The following is an 18,649-nucleotide window of genomic DNA, read 5'->3' as shown; positions in this document are numbered from 1 at the left end:
GATGGGCAATCTAAGTTTGTGTCCAGGTGGCATCTGACAAATTCTACTGGTTGAGAAGGGGTAAGCTGGATCTTCGAGATGCTAATGGTGATCCCTAGCTTCTGCAACAGTCACAGCAACAGGTCCTGGTTGTGCGATAAGAAACTGTCGGTTGTAGCTTTGAGTAGCCAATCATCGAGATATGGGAAAACATGGATCCCTGGTATGAGCAAGTGAGATGCTACCACTACCATGACTTTGCAGGAAGCATCCTAGTACAAACATTTTGTCTACTGCTTTGAGAATGCTAAGCCAGGTAATTTAATTTCAAACTTATTTTCAAAGTTTGAGATTAACCTCTTCTCTTCCAGTATTCTCCATTAAAACATATACATTTAAACTGTTACAATAATACATGTATATTTCTTTTTCTGTCCAGCAGGGCCCACTGTTGGTATATTAACACAAGCAACGTTACAAATACATTTTCATCACAAGCATGTGTACTAAATCAGTTCGATATTCAAACATACAATTCTTTACTAAATTCCAACTAGCTGTGCTGGCATTTGTCACACATCCGCTGCCCAACTTCTGCTGGTATAGCTGGCAATAGCAATATCTCATCATCAAAACTAGCTGCAAGCATTTTACATCACAAACCATACGGACACACTCCCAGCTGCAAACATTATATATCACTTACAATCTACCCAATCATTTTCAGTCAAATATTACATAGCTTATCCTTGAGGTCATTTGAGCACATCCAACTGCCCTGTCTCAGTAAAGGCAAAATTGACTAACGTGACCATCCGGAATTTTGTCTGCTTGACATACTGATTAAATGACTGAGGTTTAAAATGGGCCTGAGATCTACCATTTTCTTGGGTACTAAAAAGAACTGTAAGTAAACTCTAGTTTCTATCTCGTCTGTGAGGACCAGTTGGATGACTTTTTTCAAGCAGCTTGGAAATCTTTGCTGATGCAAGTTCCCGTAGGCTGGGTGGGCTGTCAGGAACTATTTTTCCTTTTGGCAGGTGAAAGGGAAATGGTATAGAAAAAGTACAGTTGTGTACACTTACCATAAATGTAGATGTTAGAGTGTATTAATTGTTGCAGTCATTACATTTGGGTTATCTGCTTGCAGGCAGCCCTCAGCCGGCATGATTATCAAAGTCTTGGGTCCTGCATCGGTTGCTGCCTCATCTTCCATGACGTCAGGTAGTCAGGGGTATAAAGCATGCAGCTGACGCCATTACATCAGTTTTTCTTGCCCCAGAGGTCAGGTACCCCCATAATGAGAAGCAATTATATACAAGGTTACACCTCCAACAAAAAGCAAATACACCAGAAAGCTTAAATACAGTAAACAAGAAGAGAGGTATAGTCAACAGAAATCAGGGGACTGGAGGGAGGGTAACTAGGACTGCAACAATGAATACACTCTAACATCTACATTTATGGTAAGTGTATACAACTGTACCACGTTCTTCATGTTTCACTGTTGCAGTCATTACATTTGGGTAGAGTCCCAAAGCTAAGGAAGGGAGGAGGCAATTAGAGAGCATTAGGACCAGCTATTAGGCCCTGCAAGACTGCAGTGGCAAAACCAGCTCTGGATTTTGAAAAAAATTGGCAAGTGGTAATGCTTGGTGAAGGTTTGTACAGAACTCCAGGTAGCAGCTTCAAGGATGTCCCTGGTAGGAACACCTCTGAGAAGTAGATGCAGCCCTGGTGGAATGGGATCTTATCCCCCCTGTGGGGTAGGTTTTCCACGGTGCTTGTAGCAGAAATGAATGCATTGGCCTATCTACTTAGAAATGGTTTGCTTTGAAATGCAACTAGCAGCTGTTCAGTTTTCCTGAGAGGTTTAGTCCTGTCCAAATAAAATCTAAGTTGTCTGTGCACGTCCAAAGAGTGCAGTATTCATTCTCCTTTGTTCTGTCGATTAGAAAAGAAGGTTGGCAAATGAATGGACTGATTAAGGGCCACACTGGATACCACCTTGGGCATAAAGGAAGGATTGGTCCTGAGGGACACCCTGTCCACATGGAAGATGATGAAGGGCTCCACTGCCATGAGGGCCTGTAATTCAGACACTCTTCTTGCTGAAGTGATGGCTAGAAGGAATGCTGTTTTCCAAGAAAGTAATTTCAACTCTGCAGTTGCAGCTGGCTCAAATGGAAGCAGAGTGAGCTTTTCCAATACAAAGTTAAGGTCCCAGGCTGGAGTAGGGGCTCTCCTGGGTGGTCTTAAATTTTTGGCCCCTCTGAGGAATTGCTTCAGCAGGGAGTGACAGAAGAGGGGTGGGCTCAGCATTACAAAGTGCTGAAATGGCTGAGGCATGAATTTTAATAGAAGAGAAGGAAAGGCCCTTGTGAAGCATCTCTGCTAAGTATTGAAGAATATGCGGTAAACTGGGCACTGTTGTGCCCATCCCCTGAGTTTGGCTCCAGGAATAGAATCTTTTCCACTTTTCAGCATAGGATTTTCTAGTACTAGGCCTCCTTGCCTCCAGAATAACATCCAGCACTTGCTTGCTGAGGGATGGAATTGGAGAACTCAGGTAATTAGCCACGCTGCAAGGTTCAGGGCTTGAAGCTGGGAGTGCAGAATCTGGCCCTCCTGCTGGGACAGCAAAGAAGGGGTCTGAGGCAGGTGCCATGGTTTCAGCAATGACATACTGCGCAAGAGGGGGTACCAGTGTTGGCGTGGCCAGTCTGGTGCAATGAGTATTGTCCTTGGTTTGTCCTGTTTGATCTTTAGTAGAACTTTCGAGAGGAGAGGCATAAACTGAGAGGCTTTCTCAGGTGAAGGACAGGGAATCCACTTTCCAAGCTTGTCTGTGGGGAGTCCTTGTGCAGAATTTGTCCAACTGGTAGTTCTGAGGGGAGGCGAACAGGTCTATCTCTGGGCTCCCCCATTTCTTTCTCAAAATGTTTAATATCTTTGGCTCCAGTTTCCACTCGTGTAGGTCCATGAGATTTCTGCTTAGGTCGTCTGCCAGTGAATTTAGCTTGCCTGGCAGGAATTGAGCTTGTAGGTGCACTTGGTAGCTCAAAGCTGTGTTCCACAGAGCCATGGCTAGTCTGCAGACAGGGTATGAGTGGGTTCCCCCCTGCTTGTTTATGTACCACATAACAGTGGTGTTGTCCGTCTTTACCAATAATTGTCCTAGAAGAATGTAGTCCTTGAAGGCTGTCAGAGAATTCTGTACAGCTAACATTTCTTTTTGATTGATATGCAGGTGCAATTGACTCAGGTTCCATTTGCCCTGAATGCACTGCCCTGCCAAGTGAGCCCCCCCCCCCATGCATAGTCTGATGCTTCTGTTGTTAGGGTTTGGGCGGCAGGGGGTAGAGTGAATGGCAGTCCCTTGTTTTGATGGCAGGCTTCTGCCCACCAAAGGAACTCTGTCTTTATACAAGGAATGATAGAAATCATTGATTCCAGGTCCCGGAATGTTGGCACCATAGGCATTTTAGATACCATTGTAGTTTCCTCATATGCAGTCTTTCATATGGAATTAGTAGGATGCAAGAGGCCATGAACCCCAGGGCTTGCAGTATTTTCCTTGCAGACAGCTGGGTCTTTGTGGCCAGTAGTTTGAAGTAGGCTGTCAAATAAACTTGTTTCTCTGGTGTGAGGAAAGCCATCCGGGAAGTAGTATTCAAGCTTGCTCCCAGGAATACAATTTGTTGACAGGGTACAAGGTGGGATTTCTTTTCGTTTATGGTGTACCCCAGTGAGGTTAGCAGTTTCTTTACAAATGCCAGATAATTTAATAGTATGTCCTAGCTTTCTGCCTGAATTAGACAATCGTCCAGGTATGGGTATATTTGAATATTTCTTTGCCTGCAGAATGCAATGACTGGAGCCTGGCACTTTGTGAATACCCTTGGCACTGTATATAAGCCAAAGGGCAGTGCAGAGAACTGATCGTGCATGTAGCCTGCTCTGAAGCGTAGTTATTTTCTGCAAGATTCCCTTTTTGGGATGTGCCAGTAAGCTTTAAGTCCACTGTTGCCAACCAGACATTTTTGCCTAGCATGGGAAGCAGCTGATGAAGAGTTAGCATTTTGAATTTTGGGATTACCAAAAAGGTGTTTAGGATAGACAGGTCCAGGATAGGACCCCAGGAGTCATCTTTTCTGGGTACCAGGAAAAGTCTTGAGTAAAAACATTGTCCCCATTCCTCTTCTGGGACAGGTCGAATAGCTCTGATACTTAACAGAGAGAGAACCTGCTGTTGAGCCTCTGCCCACTGATTTGGGGGTAGGTCTGGCCAACCGTTTGGGGTTGGTAAGGTGTGGAAGTGGAATCTGTATCTTTGGGAAACTATATTTAAAACCCATTTGTCTTGGGTAATGAGTTCCCAGTTTTTTTGCATGCAGGGCGATCTTTCCCCCTAAAGGAGCAGTCAAGTTCAGCAGGGCTTGGAAAGTTTAACGTTGAGTCATTGTGACAGTTTACCATAGAAGGGTGTTTTACTACTTCCAGCTTTGGAAGTGGGAGCCCCCCACTGCTTAGGCCTGTGAGTACCTTGAGACTGTAGTCTAGGTGGTCTGCTGTTCCTGGGTTTGGACTGAAGGCCTGGAGGAGACAGGAAAGGACCAATTCTTAGAAGGCCAATGCCTACTAAATCTGGGAGGCTGTATTTGCAGGAAATCTTTAACAGTTTGCATAGATTTAGCTTTTTCCTCCATCTTTCTAAGTACTTCTGCTTTGCTGCCAAACAGGCGATCTTGGTTTAAGGGAGCATCCAGTAATTTAGCTTTAACATGATCTGGCAATGTTTGCTCCTTAAGCCAAGCATGCCTTCTAAGAACAGACCCAGTGACAGCAGCCCTGCAAGATGCCTCTAAGGAGTCAAAACTACATTGCAAAGTATGTTTACCAACTTGTTCAGCAGAATGCAATAAATCCTGTAATGCTTTATTTTCAGCACAGTCAGGAATCAACATCATTTTCTGTTTAAGTAATCCAATAATATGTTACTGAACATATGAAACTGACAGTTTAAGGCCCTAATGGCCAAAGTAGCAAAAGTGTTACCCCATCTGTCCAGGGCCCTGGAATCTCTATCAGAGGGGGTAGGGTTTTTGGCAGTAGTAGCCTTAATGTCCCTGTGAAATGGTCTCTGGGTCCGCAGTGGGATTCTTAAAGAGGAACTTGTGAGAGTCAGGTACTCTAATACCTGTCAGGTTTCCTGGGAGCCGGAAGAAGAGTGTCTGGGGCCTGGCTAGATTCCAAGAAGGCATCACCTACAATGTCCAGTTCAGGAGGGATAGCTAAAGGCCTGTGTTGAGGAAGCAGTAAGAATTCCCTAAGCCTCTTTTTGGAGTCAGAGTAATCCTGGCTTTCCCAGTGGAAATGCTCCCTAAGAGTGAAGTTTCACCAAAAGAAAAATCTTCTGGAGGGGAAGCAGAGGATATGGAGTCCTCTGCATCAGAATCCTCATAGGTAGATAAGGGCAAAGCCTGGTCATCAGAAGAAACAGAAATTTCAGAATCCTGATCAGAAGGAAAATCAGTTCTAGGTCTCTTAGAGGAAGAAGCCTGGCTTCCCTTAATTAGAGTAATAAGGTGTTCAGCCATTATCATTTGTTTTTTTAGGCATATGGGCCTGACCGTGCAGTTTGGACGTCTGTTTTCTAGGAGTGGATCGAGTTTTAGGCCTTGAAGAAGAAGATGGCGTTGGTTTGATATGCAAGTCAGTAGGCCTGAATATACCCTCAGAAGCCGGTGCCTGCACTGCGGTTCCAGACCCATCCAAGGTAGACATCCGCCGGTTCCACAGTCGAAGAAGCATCTCGCAGCATACCGGACTCCGAATGGATCTCAGTAGAGGCCTGCGAATCTGAAGTAGCGGGTATCAGGGGCTGCGAAAGTGCCTGAGTACCAGTGAACTGGTGACTAGCTTAACGGAAGCGTCATTGATAGCTTTGGACCTATGCAGTCTGACTCTGTCTTTACGTTTTTTCGGAATGTCGGTAGTCGGATGGCTTACCAGAGCCATTTCTGAATAATTAAACTGAGTACCGAAGTAGTTTGATGCAAAAATGAACCGACGATGAATAGTTCAAGGCTTGAATAAGGCACAAAACCGACATCGAGGGATGTCGTGGTCTGGGCCTAAGTAAGGAATGCAGTACGAATGAAAATCTTTATGAGGCATTTGCTTTCCACAAGAAATACAATTGTTGACTTTTACTGACATCGGTTTAGAGCAAGAAAAAGGATCCCCAAACAGGGTATTTAGCTTTTTGAAGACTTCGGTTCTGAAACTCGAAAACAAAAATTACAGGAGTCGGCCGACCGGCACTTGCAAACTGCTTCTGCTTCGGGCACCGCATGGCAAGAAAGACTGATGTAATGGCATCGGCTGCATGCTTTATACCCCTGACTACTTGACGTCATGGAAGATGAGACAGCAACTGACGGAGGACCCAAGACTTTGATAATCAGGCCGGCTGAGGGCTACCTGCAAGCAGATAACCCAAATGTAATGACTGCAACAGTGAAACATGAAGAACATCCTCTCTAGATAATGTTTAGCATCCATGAATCTATGGTTATGTTTTAGCAGGCTTATTGGTGCAAAGATAAATATCCACCTTCTGCCACCAGAGTGCAGCAGTTGGGCAAACCTTCAGGGACACTAAAAGGGCTCTTAGGAAGATCCATGAAAGCCCTGATCCTGTGGTTTGCCCCTGCCCCGGGGGTGAAGTCCATTACCACTGCCTCCTCCTCTGCCATGAGAGGGTCTATTTCTCCAGGAGTTTCTTGATAAGGACTATCACCTGAACTGCATCCTCTTTTAAGCTCGCTGATTCCTAGAGTAGGATCTCTGGGGCATGAAGAAGTGGATGCCTACTGCAGAGACTGTCTTAACATCTTGCTGACGTCTGGCAAGTGTTTCTTTAATTTTGGGTTTGAACAGAGTACACCCATTGCAAGGGGCATTAATGAAGGAAGTCCTGAAGCTTTCCACAAAAACACAGAGGTGCATCTAGGCATGCTGGTGAATGGTAATGTCACTACCTACAGCCCTAGCTGTAACATCACCTGCATACGACAGAAGTTGCATGGCAACATTTGATGAAGTTTGGAGGGTGGACAGCTGGGAATCCACATTCTTCTGGACATTTGCTGGTAATTACCCCAAGAGAGACTTCGAAATGTCCTTTGTCAAGTCTCTCTGAAATCTGGTGACCTGAGCAAGATAATTCAGCACACTGACAGCAAAGATCACTGAAGCACAAGTCCATTTCCCAAAGCTGTTCATTGCCATAGACTCTCTATTTGGGGGGTGGACAGAGGAACTCTATGAATAGTTACTTGTTCTTGGCCGCTACTACAACCATCCCACTTACCGGAAGATCTCTGCTCTAATGTTTCCTGTTTGCGGGGGCAAAAAGAATTTTGTCTGGTTTTGTGGGTATAGGTTCCACCATGTTATGGTCCTTCCATGCCCATTAAGCCATCAGATTAATGAGTGGATCAATGGGTAGCACCACCCAGGAAAAAGATGAGCTGGACCCAAAGGCTTCCAGGAACAGATTCATCAGAAGAAGGGTTAATTTTGGACCATCCCCCCTCTCTGTTTCATCAATAACAAAATCTTGCCAAATGTGATGTCCTCAGAGGGGAATCTTGGACCATCTTCAACCTCATCCAAATTCATATCTTCCATGACAGACTCAGGTGAAGAGTCTTGGTGCTTCCTTTTGCATGTCAGTTTTCTGTAAACTGAGGGGGAATATCAGCGGGTTCAGAATCAGAATGGGATCTAGCATATCTGGAAACCCGGGAAGCCTATGGGACCAACTGTCAGTGTCTGACAGAAGAATGAGACACAGAAGCTGACCCAAGCTGGGGATCAGATGACGGAGACATTGAAGGAAGCATATTTTCTCTCTACTTCAACAGTACCTGATGGAAAGCCTCAAAGGCTGAAGAAGCCACTGATTCGGTAGGCTCCCTCCTGACCTTGGACAGAATGGAGACCTTGGAACGGATGGGTCTCAAACCAGAGACTGAGCTCAATTATCTAGCTTTGAAGTCCAAGGGGAAGAGATGGCTCTGACAATGTCAAGGTCAAACCCTCCCATACGCCCAGACACCAAAGCTTCAGCTCCGAGACTCTTTCAGATCCAAAAAGGTCAGACCAAAAGAAGGGAATCAGTCGGTGAAGTTACCTAAACTATTGGCTCTGACAAAGGTGCTCTGGGGCAGATCAGAGGTGAAGCTATCTGTGCAAACGAGCAAACTGGTACCGGAAAGGAGCATAAAGGAGAGGTAGACATACCAGCACTCAGTACATTCCCAGAGGATGGTACAGAGATAACTCTTGTTTGGTCAAACTCCTCGAAGACTGGGGCAATGATGCCACCAACGATGGTCTGGAGTAGTGTTTTTCATTAAGAATAGGAGAGTGAAGTCTGGGGCTGGGACAAGATGGAGATATACGGTGGTGACAGACTGTCTGCTCTGCCTTAGTATCCCTGGATCTGATTCCAAAGACGGGGAAGTATCCGGAAACCGCTTACAGGACTTCTTGGAGACCCCTTTCTGTTTTCACTTCCCCTTAGGTTTTTCTTTATCCTTGTTTGCATCTAGTTTTTTTCCTGGATTTCCTATCTTTGGTTCTGGGAGATGAAGTGCTGTTGTTTCATCTACCTACATTTTCTGGGATGACAAAACACATGAAAAGCCTGTGGTGAAAATCCACACGGGCACAATGACAGTATGCAGAGATTCCAGAAGACATCCAAGCAAGCAAGCATACTTCTCAATTACCTAGATTTTAACAGAAAGTCCAAATTTTTGCCTGATATTTTTGGTGTGTTCCTTTTAAAATGTGTGGCTTTTTAGCAATTTGTTCAGGACTAAAATCAGTAAATAATGTCAGATATTTGAGTTTCAGACTTCATATTATTCAGAAAATATATGACAAATCCAAAGCACGGTACTCTATGAACTTTCTTATTTCTAGGAGTAGTAATTAAAATTTGACCCCGATATTAGGACTTTGTATCCCACCCACCATTTTTGGTTTTGTCCAGATTTCTTGACCAAAGAAGTTGAGAGGTAAGGACCTAAGCACTGTGTGGCAGCAACGCAAATCACTATCACACCACTGTGCTACAGGACAATACATTTTTAACTTGCACATTACTCAAACAATGAATTAAACTGGAAATGTATTATATGATGATGTACTTTTCCATCTCTGAGTAATTTCCAGATCCTATTTCCCTTCCCCAATTCAAATCCTTCTGAAACTGCAGTACTATGCAATGTGAGACAGCCTAAAGAATTTATAGTTCATAGGTTGGTACTTGGCTATCAGCCCTAGGGCCTATACAAGCCTAGCCATAACAATTCCCTGGATTTCTTTCCACAATATTTACTTCCCTGGACCCCTGTATAGCAGGGTGACTGACATGATCCTCGGGGTGAATTTCTCATCTCCCATCCACTCATCAAGGTTCCTTTTGAAGAGGGCCAAGGAGGCCTCTGCTTGACATGCATGGGCAATCTCTTCCAGAGTATGGGGAGTCTCTGGGTCAGGAACCTATCCCTCGAGCATGTTTTGTTCATTGTGATGACAAGGTTTAGATCCCTGGAGCGTGTGGCTCTGAGGGATTGGGATTTCTTTAAGAGGTGCATGTCCAACAGCTCAGGGTTTGACATGGCCTTGTATGTTAAGCAGAGATCGCCTCTGAGTACACGATATGCCACAGAGTATAGCTGGAGTTTTTAGACGGTCAGCATATGGCATCTGCTTTAGGCCTGTGATTCTTTTAGTGAGGTATTTCTGTGGCCTTTCCAGCTGTTGCAGATGTCTTGTGAGGTACATACTAAATGGGGCATTATACTTTATAATGGGTCTAATGAGGGATGAGTACAGTGGAACAATGATCTCCTTTTTTCTGGATGAAAACCCTTAGTGATGAGGTGTGCCACATAGGATTTCCTGACTGTTGTGGCAATGTGGTTATCGAAGGTGAGACCCCACCTGTGTCCCTAAGTCTCTCATCACACTTTCGATGTTTAGTGAACTGCCACCTATGTGGTAATGCATGGGTGCATGTTTTTTTTCCAAAGGGGATAACTATACATTTCTTGGCATTAAGCTTGAGCCCATGGCTCTGGCATCAGGCATCTGTTTTGTAAGGCCCTTTTGTAGAATATCCACATCATTTGGGGATTCAATAATGGCTCCCAGTTTGCAGTCATCTGCAAACTTTGTTAGCCAGAGACCCTTAGTGTTGGCCTGTACTTCAGAGAAGTAGATGCCAAACAAGAGTGGTCCCAGGACTGAACCCTGAGGTACTCAACTTGTCACTTGTCTGGAGCTGGATTTGGAGTTGGCTACTTTTACAGTCTGGGTTCTGTCAGTAAGCCAGTTGGCAACCCATCGGGTGACGTAGGGATTTATGCCCAGCTTAGTAAGTTTATCTATGATTCCAGAGTGGGGGATGGTGTCGAAGGCCTTGGCGAGGTCCAGATAGGCTGTGCGGACCTCCTTACCCTTGTCCACAGCTCTGGAGACTGATTCGAGAAGCCAATCAGGTTCAGGAGACAAGATCGACCCTTCACAAACCCAAACTGGGTGGGTTCCAGTGTTTGAAGTTTGCCATTGTCTCGGTTTATAAGTTCCATGATAATGCGTTCCATGCCCTTGCAGATCAGGCTCGTCAGACTGATGGGACGGTAGTTCCTGGGATCCAAGGTGGATCTCCCCTTATGGAGTGGGATAACTGTACAAACCAGAAGGTGAACACCTCACAGAAGTACTATAGCTAGATCGAAGCAAGGATATGAACACTACTCAATGATATCTCTGTTATTTATGTTAAAGACAGTCTTCAATTATCCAGTCTTCTGTAATCAAACTTTTGAGATGATTCAGTATCTAACAGCAAACCTTGTCAATGACATGCCTCAATTCAAAGTTTTCCAATAGGGACTATACAAGCACCTTCACCCCTTGGTTCCCATACCAGGGATGAAACACAATTAGTTCAACGTTTCCTAGAATATACTGAAAAGAGGAAATAAGTACTTTATACATAAATAGCTAAGTAGGCTTTAATTCCAATCTGCGCACAGCAGACCAGAATAGTTTTTCTGTTTTACTTTTTAAAGCTGTATAAAACATTCAGAAACAGTAATGGTCACATTTTTCTGCTACTAAAATAACAGGACTGCTTCACACATGGTCATTGGGCACTGTTAGCAGATACATTCACTGTTTAAGGCACTGGTAAAGCCATCAGACTCATTAAGACTTTACAGAGATTACATTCCTTAGAGAACCAACAGAAAGCATCATCCTTAGCTGTGATAATCACGTTTGATTGCCTTACTTTGTAGTAAATGTCTGCTGCTGTTAGCTACAATCTGTCAGACAGAAGTATGTTGTTCAGATGTTTCTAGTTATAGTACAACTGTACTGCTTAGCTGTCCAGTCTGACTAATGTCACTGTACCTCAGGCGACACCAACATCAAGTCTAAGAAGTCCCATCTTACACGTGTTAGTGTGTACACATTCAAACTAGTTACTCTACTGGCAAAGACATGCAGGGTTTGCAAATACACACAGTCAACTTCAGTCAGGTGCTTTAGAGTGAAGACGGGTTAAAAAAAAGCTATAAGCAGCGGTTAACCCGCTCTGTCATGGGAGAAGGTAAGAAATGAAGCACTACCACATTCAACCCCAAGTGGAGACAAGGGGTGTGATATAAGCAGGCATTCAAATACACCAGTATATCAGTGAACATTTCAGGGTATACATGTGGAGAACAGTACAACCGCATCTGCAGCACTGCATACCGAACAAAACCAGGAAGTAAGCACATAAAGAAAATAAATCCTGAATCATGCAGTATGACTGAGACTCAGTGAAGCTCTAGGACCACCATCTCCTCTATTCTCCCCCCAAATTGGTCAAGCCTATTACAGGAGTTGAAAAAGACAGTGTCCCACAGAAAGGACACCAAATGATGGGACACAGCTCATGCCAAATAAATGGGTCACTAGGGAAGATGAATGGTGGGGACTTTCCATCCCCCATATCAACAGGTCAGAGCCCAAAAACAAGTAAATAAATACTCACAAAGGTTGGTGCCTTAGGGTCTGAAGTTTATTCCAGTATTTCTGACGGAACTTCTCTGCTTGTTTTGCTGCATCAAGTGAATCAGGTTGGCTAGCAATAGCACGTTTCACTACCTTGGTAGATGTGGGAAAAGACAGAAAGACAGAAGGGGATAACATTTCAAGGTGAGCTGTAAGCTCTATGTTCACCAGATGCAACTGTATGTTACCTACAGGACAAGAAAAAAATCTGTTTCTCAAATTAATATCATATGCTTGCATATTAGACTATATATCTGTCTTTCTTTACAATTTAGTCCATACCACAAAATATGATGCAATAAAAAAGTACAGTTGTGTACACTTACCATAAATGTAGATGTTCGAGTGTATTCACTGTTGCAGTCATCACATTTGGGTTATCCTGCCAGGGGCAGCCCTCAGTCGGCCCAGATACCAGAGGCTTAGTATTTCTGCGTCAGTTGCTGTCACTCCAGGACTGACGTCAGGTTGTCAGTGGTATAAAATCAGGCAGCCGATCCCATTACATCAGTTTTTCTTGCCCGAACTGTCAGGAGCCACCAAATAGAGAGCTAGGTTATGGTGGAAGAACACCACCAGTAGAAAGTAAATACCAAAAATTCCCTGTAAGGAGAGATGACGACAGAGAGAGAGAGAGAGAGAAGGGGGATGGGGGGGGCGGGGGGACCAGGAGTGCAACAGTGAATACACTCGAACATCTACATTTACGGTAAGTGTACACAACTGTACTATGTTCTTAGTGTTTCCCTGTTGCAGTCATCACATTTGGGTCGATTCCCAAAGCTGAAGAAAAGGGTGGAGGCAGTCAAGAAGACTGGGGGCTGGCTAGGATGCCCTGCAAGACTGCAGTGGCAAAGCCTGCCCTGGATTTGGAGAAGATAGGCAGGTGGTAGTGCTTGGTGAAGGTATGAACAGAAGTCCATGTTGCAGCCTCCAGGATGTCCCTAGTGGGGGCCCCTCTGAGAAAAGCTGCAGAGGTGGAGGTTGCCCTGGTGGAATGTGTCCTGACCCCCTTTGGGGGCGGTTTCCTGTGCTGTTTGCAATCGAAATGGATGCAGCATGCTATCCATTTGGAGACTGTTTGTTTGGATATGGCCTTGCCCTCTGCCCCTGCTGCGAAGCTGACTAGCAGTTGGTTAGTTTTTCTAAAAGATTTAGTCCTATCCAGATAGAATTTGAGCTGTCTGTGCACATCTAGAGAGTGCAGAATCCTTTCCCCCTTGTTTTGTGGGTTAGGGAAAAAGGTGGGCAAATGAATGGATTGGTTGAGAGCCACACTGGACACCACTTTAGGCATAAAGGTCGGTTTAGTCCTGAGGGAGACCCTGTCAGCATGGAAAATGATGAAGGACTCTACAGCCATGAATGCTTGCAGCTCTGAAACTCTTCTAGCTGAAGTGATGCCCAGAAGCAAAGCTGTTTTCCAAGAGAGGAATTTTAACTCTGCTGAAGCTGCAGGTTCAAATGGGGGTAGGATGAGTTTTCCAACACAAAGTTAAGGTCCCAAGCTGGGGTAGGAGCTCTTCTGGGTGGCCTTAAGTTGTTAGCCCCTCTTAGGAACTGTTTGATGAGAGGGTGTGAGAAGAGAGGTGGCTCTGTGCTGTAATGAGCAGAAATGGCAGAGGCATGAATTTTAACAGAAGAGAAAGATAGACCCCCCTGTGTAGTAGGTCTGCTAGGTAATCCAGGATGAGCGGTAGTGAGGGCTGTGCTGTTTCAGCTCCCTTACCCTAGATCCAAGTGCAAAACCTTTTCCACTTGTCAGCATAGGATTTTCTAGTGCTGGGGCATCTGGCCTCATGTATAACATCTAGGACTTGTTTGCTTAGGCTGGCAGCTTGAGAAGAGGTCAGGGAATAAGCCAGGCTTCCAGGTTGAGTGTCTGCAATTGGGGATGCATGAATTCTCCATTCTTCTGGGTCAGGAGTGTTGGGATCTGAGGTACGTGTCATGGTGACAGGCTGCGCAGCAGTGGGTACACCAGTGCTGGCATGCCAGTCTGGGGCAATCAGGATTGCCCTCGGTTTTTCCTCCCTTATTTTGAGCAGCACCCTTGACATGAGTGGTAGAGGAGGAAATACATAGACCGAAAGGTTTACCCACTGGAAGGATAGAGCATCCACTTTCCAGGCTTTGCTGTGAGGTTCCCTAGTGCAGAATTTGCTGAGCTGATTATTGGAGTGGAGGCAAAGAGGTCTACCTTTGAGGTGCCCCACTTCTGGGTTACAAGGGTGAAGGTTCTGTGGTCTAGCTGCCACTCATGTGGGTCTAGCAGGTTTCTGCTTAAGATGTCTGCCAGAGAGTTTAGGGAGCCTGGCAGGAATTGTGCTAGCAGGTGTAGTTGCATGGCTAAGGCCGTGTGCCAGAGGGTCATGGTGAGCCTGTCCCTCCCTGCTTGTTGATGCACCACATCACTGTGGTGTTGTCTGTTTTGATCAGTAGAGGCCTCGGGGACAGTAGGGGTCTGAAAGATGTCAAGGTGTGCTGACCAGCTAGCATCTTTTTTTGGCTGATGTGCAGATATATTTGATTTGGGCTCCAATGGCCCTGAATGCACCTGCCGTCCAGGTGTGTACCCCAGGCATAGTCTGATGCATCTATGGTGAGGGTCTGGGCGGCATGGGGTTGTGAGAAGGGAAGTAACTTGTTGTGGTTGCATGCTGCTGCTCACCAAAAGAAAATCTTTCCTTGGACAAGGTATCATTGGTATGACAGTTTCTAGGTCTTAAGAGTGTTGACACCATAGGCTTTTTAGGTACCATTGTAGTTTCCTCATATGCAGTCTGGCATATGGAATGAGTACAATGCAGGAGGCCATGAACCCTAGAGCTTGCAGGATTTTCCTTGCAGATAACTGGGTTCTGGTGGCTAGTTGAGAGAAGTAGCCCGTCAGGTGGGCTTGTTTATCTGGAGTAAGGAATGCCATTTGGGATGCTCTGTCCAGGCTTGCTCCCAGGAATACAATTTTTTGTGTGGGGACTAGTTTTGATTTCTTTTAGTTGACAGTATACCCCAGGGAGGTTAGTAAGTCGTTTACAAAGGTCAGGTGCTGTAACAGCTTTTCCTGACTGTTTGCCTGAATCAGGCAATCGTCTAAGTAGGGGTAAATTTGAATATTTCTTTGTCGGCAAAAAGCAATGGCTGGAGCCATGCATTTTGTGAAAACTCTGGGAGCAGTGGATAAGCCAAAAGGAAAGCAGAGAGAACTGAAAGTGCACAGATCCTGCCCTGAAATGTAGACATTTCCTACAAGATTCCCTGCTTGGGATGTGTATGTAGGCCTCTTTTAGGTGTAGGGTAGCTAACCAAGCCTCCTTGTAAAGCATAGGAAGAAGCTGCTGGAGGGTGAGCATTTTGAATTTTGGTATCACCAGAAAGGTGTTTACAATGGATAGAGATTAAGGACAGTGTGCCAGGTGCCCTCTTTTCTGGGTACCAGGAAGAGTCTGGAATAGAAACCTTGGCCTATCTGGTCTGCAGGAACATGCTGTATTGCACTCATGGAGAGCAGGGAAAGGACTTTCATTTTGGCCTCTGCTCACTGGTTTGGAGGAGGTGTAAAGTCATAGCGAGTCCTTACCATAAGGGGGTGGCTTAGCACTCCCTGTTTTTGAAGGAGAGGAACTCCAATGCTTAGATCTCTGCATTCCCTGGGGCTGCTATCTGGGGGCGGTCTGCTTCCCCCTGGGTCTGGGCTGAGCTGGCCTGGAGGGAGCAGGAAAGGACCAATGCTTGGAGGGGCAATGCCTACTGAACCTCGGAGGCTGGACCTGTAAAAAGTCTTTAATTGTCTGCATAGATTTAGCTTTTTCTTCCATCTTTTTTAAGAACTCTTCTGCCTTGGTGCCAAACAAATTGTCTTTGTTCAATGGTGCGTCCAATAATTTTGATTTGACATGGTCTGACAAGGTCTGTTCCTTAAGCCAAGCATGCCTTCTAAGGTCAGACCCAGTGACTGCTGCCCTGCAAAAAGCTTCTAGGGCATCAAAGCCACACTGCAAGGTGTGCTTAGTAACTTGGCTTGCAGAATGCATAAGCTCATGTAATTCTTTATTTTCTGCACAAGCAAGAAAGGGAGATATTTTTTGTTTGAGGAGTTCCATGGTATGCTGCTAATATTTCAGCATGTGAAACTGACAATTTAGTGCTCTAATAGCAGGAGTAGCAGAGGTGTATTCATTTTACCCCATCTGTCTAAAGCTCAGGAATCCCTGACTGAGGGGGTGGGATTCTTAGATGAGATTGCTTTAATTAATTTAGGTACTTGAGAGATGAAAGGGAAGGTCTACAAGAAGGTAGTGAGACAGCTATGTTATATGGGTTGGAGACAGTGGCATTAACAAAAAGGCAGGTGTCAGAGCTGGATGTGGCAAGAGTTAAAGATGTCAAGATTTGCACTGGGTGTGACGAGGGTAGACAGGATTAGGAATAAGTATATTAGAGGGTCAGCCCAGGTTGGACAGTTTGGAGACAAAGCCAGAGAGGCGAGATTGCATTGGTTTGGACATGTACTGAGGAGGGATGCTGGGTATATTGGGAAAAGGATGCAAAGGATGAAAATGCCAGGTAAGAGGAAAAGAGGAAGGCCTAACATAAGGTTTATGGATGTGGTGAGAGAGGACATGCAGGTGGTTGGTGTGACAGAGCAAGATGCAGAAGACAGGAAGAAATGGAAACAGATGATCCGCTGTGGTGACCCCCAATGGGAACAGCCGAAAGAAAAAGAAGACGACTTCAGAGATGACCTCTGGGTCAGCAGTAGGATTTTTGAAAAAGAATTTGTGAGAGTCAGGGATGCTGTAGTACCTGCCAGTTTTTCTGGGAGCAGAAGGAAGGGTGTAAGGAGTCAAACTGGATTTCATAAAAACATCATCAACAACATCCAGGACAGAAGGAATGGCCAAAGGTCTGTGCTGTGGTAAATCTAAGAATTCCCAGTCTCTTTTTTGACTGAGGATCGTCCTGACATTCCCATTGGAAATGCTCCCTTAAAGTAAGAACGGTTTCACCAAATGAAAAATCCTCGGGTGGAGAGGCAGAAGGAATGGATTCCTCTGCATCAGAATCTGCATAAGCAGAGAGGGGTTGCATGTCTTCATATTCAGAAACATCAGAGTCATCGGACTCCTGTTTAGATAAACTACTGGGGACAAGTCTCTTTCTTTTGAAAGGGGTAACCTGGCTTCCCCTAATAAGCATAATAAGGTGTTCTGCCAATTTAAGCATTTGAGATTGAGGCAAGGAAGCAGGTGCCTGAGCTTGGTTCGTCGTTTTTTTGGGTGTAGTTCGAAAGCTGGGCCTTAGAAACTCGGTAGTTTTAGAAAGAACTGAAGACACGAAAGAAGTTGTCGGTTTGTGTCGAGTATCGGTAGTGCAAAATACTTCCTCAGAAGCTGATGCCTGCTCAGTGGCTCCAGACATAGCTCAGGTAGTGACATCCACAGGATCCTTAGTCGAAAAAGAGTCTCACGGCATACCAGACTCTGAAAGGGTCTCGGTAGCAGCCTGCGAATCCACAGAAGCGGGCATCGGGGGCTGCGAAAGCACCTCACTGAGGACCAGAGAACTGATGACTAGCTTAACGGAAGAGGCGGTTTTGGATCTGTGCAGTCTGTCTCTTGTCTTTATCCTTACAGTTTTTCTGAAGATCGGTAGTTGGATGGCTTACTGAAACCATAATCGGAATTCGAGGACTGAGAGCGAAAATATCTAACTACAATAAGGTCCCGACTACATATAGTTCTGGCGTTGAACAAAGCACAAAAGCGACAGCAAGGGACTTCGTGGTCTGGGCCTAAACAGGTGTGGTATTTGCTTTCCACAGGTGAGACAATTGTTAACTTTTTCTGACAGAGCAAGAAAAAAGGATCCCCAACGGGGTGCTTAGCTTTAGAAGACTTCAACTTCAATTCGGAATGAAAACTCACTTAGCGGGCGACCGGCACTCGTGTGAACTGCTTCTGCTTCGGGCTCCTCGGCAAGAAAGACTGATGTAATAGCATCGGCTGCCTGATTTTATACCACTGACGACCTGACATCAGTCCTGGAGTGACAGCAACCGACGCAGAAATACTAACTGACTGCAACAGTGAAACATGAAGAACATCTGTAATTCCACAGCTGAACTAAGTGAGGTTACTAGTCAATAAGTAATCCAGCAAGTAACACATGAATGATCAGGCAATTTCTTTACGGATGTCATTAATGTACAGACTTTGGGAAAAGTCTTATCATTTTTTGTTAATGCACCACCCATCCCATCCACACAGAGACCACTCTCCCAACCAGCAACATGCTCACTACAGACTCTCAGGTCAGGTATCAAGGCCATTTCATAAACCCATTTCCTACTACTCTTTCTACTGATCCTAGATGTCCTACATTGAAAAGGCCATATGACTTGATAAGCAGCACAGCCTTACCAGGTAGTATTCTAATGACTGAAAAAAGGAAGTGTGGCAGGAGTGTGAATCAGAAATACTCATCCATGGGGACAAACAGGAGTTCAAACACTGGGAAA

At 45.1% G+C, this 18,649-nt stretch overlaps 1 protein-coding gene across 1 annotated transcript in view; it reads right to left on the bottom strand.

The window, feature by feature from the left end:
• Positions 1 to 18,649, bottom strand: part of PANK4 (pantothenate kinase 4 (inactive)) — a 1,309,469-nt gene that overhangs the window by 906,907 nt on the left and 383,913 nt on the right. The window contains exon 9 of the mRNA XM_044063577.1: positions 12,110 to 12,375. Within this exon, the coding sequence (XP_043919512.1) occupies positions 12,110 to 12,375 (266 nt within the window). The remainder of the gene's footprint in view (positions 1 to 12,109; positions 12,376 to 18,649) is intronic.

This window comes from Protopterus annectens, chromosome 2.part1 (assembly GCF_019279795.1).
Source record: "Protopterus annectens isolate FY-2018-M chromosome 2.part1, PAN1.0, whole genome shotgun sequence".
Classification (NCBI taxonomy): domain Eukaryota; kingdom Metazoa; phylum Chordata; order Ceratodontiformes; family Protopteridae; genus Protopterus; species Protopterus annectens.
This window is presented reverse-complemented; position numbering and strand designations above follow the sequence as displayed.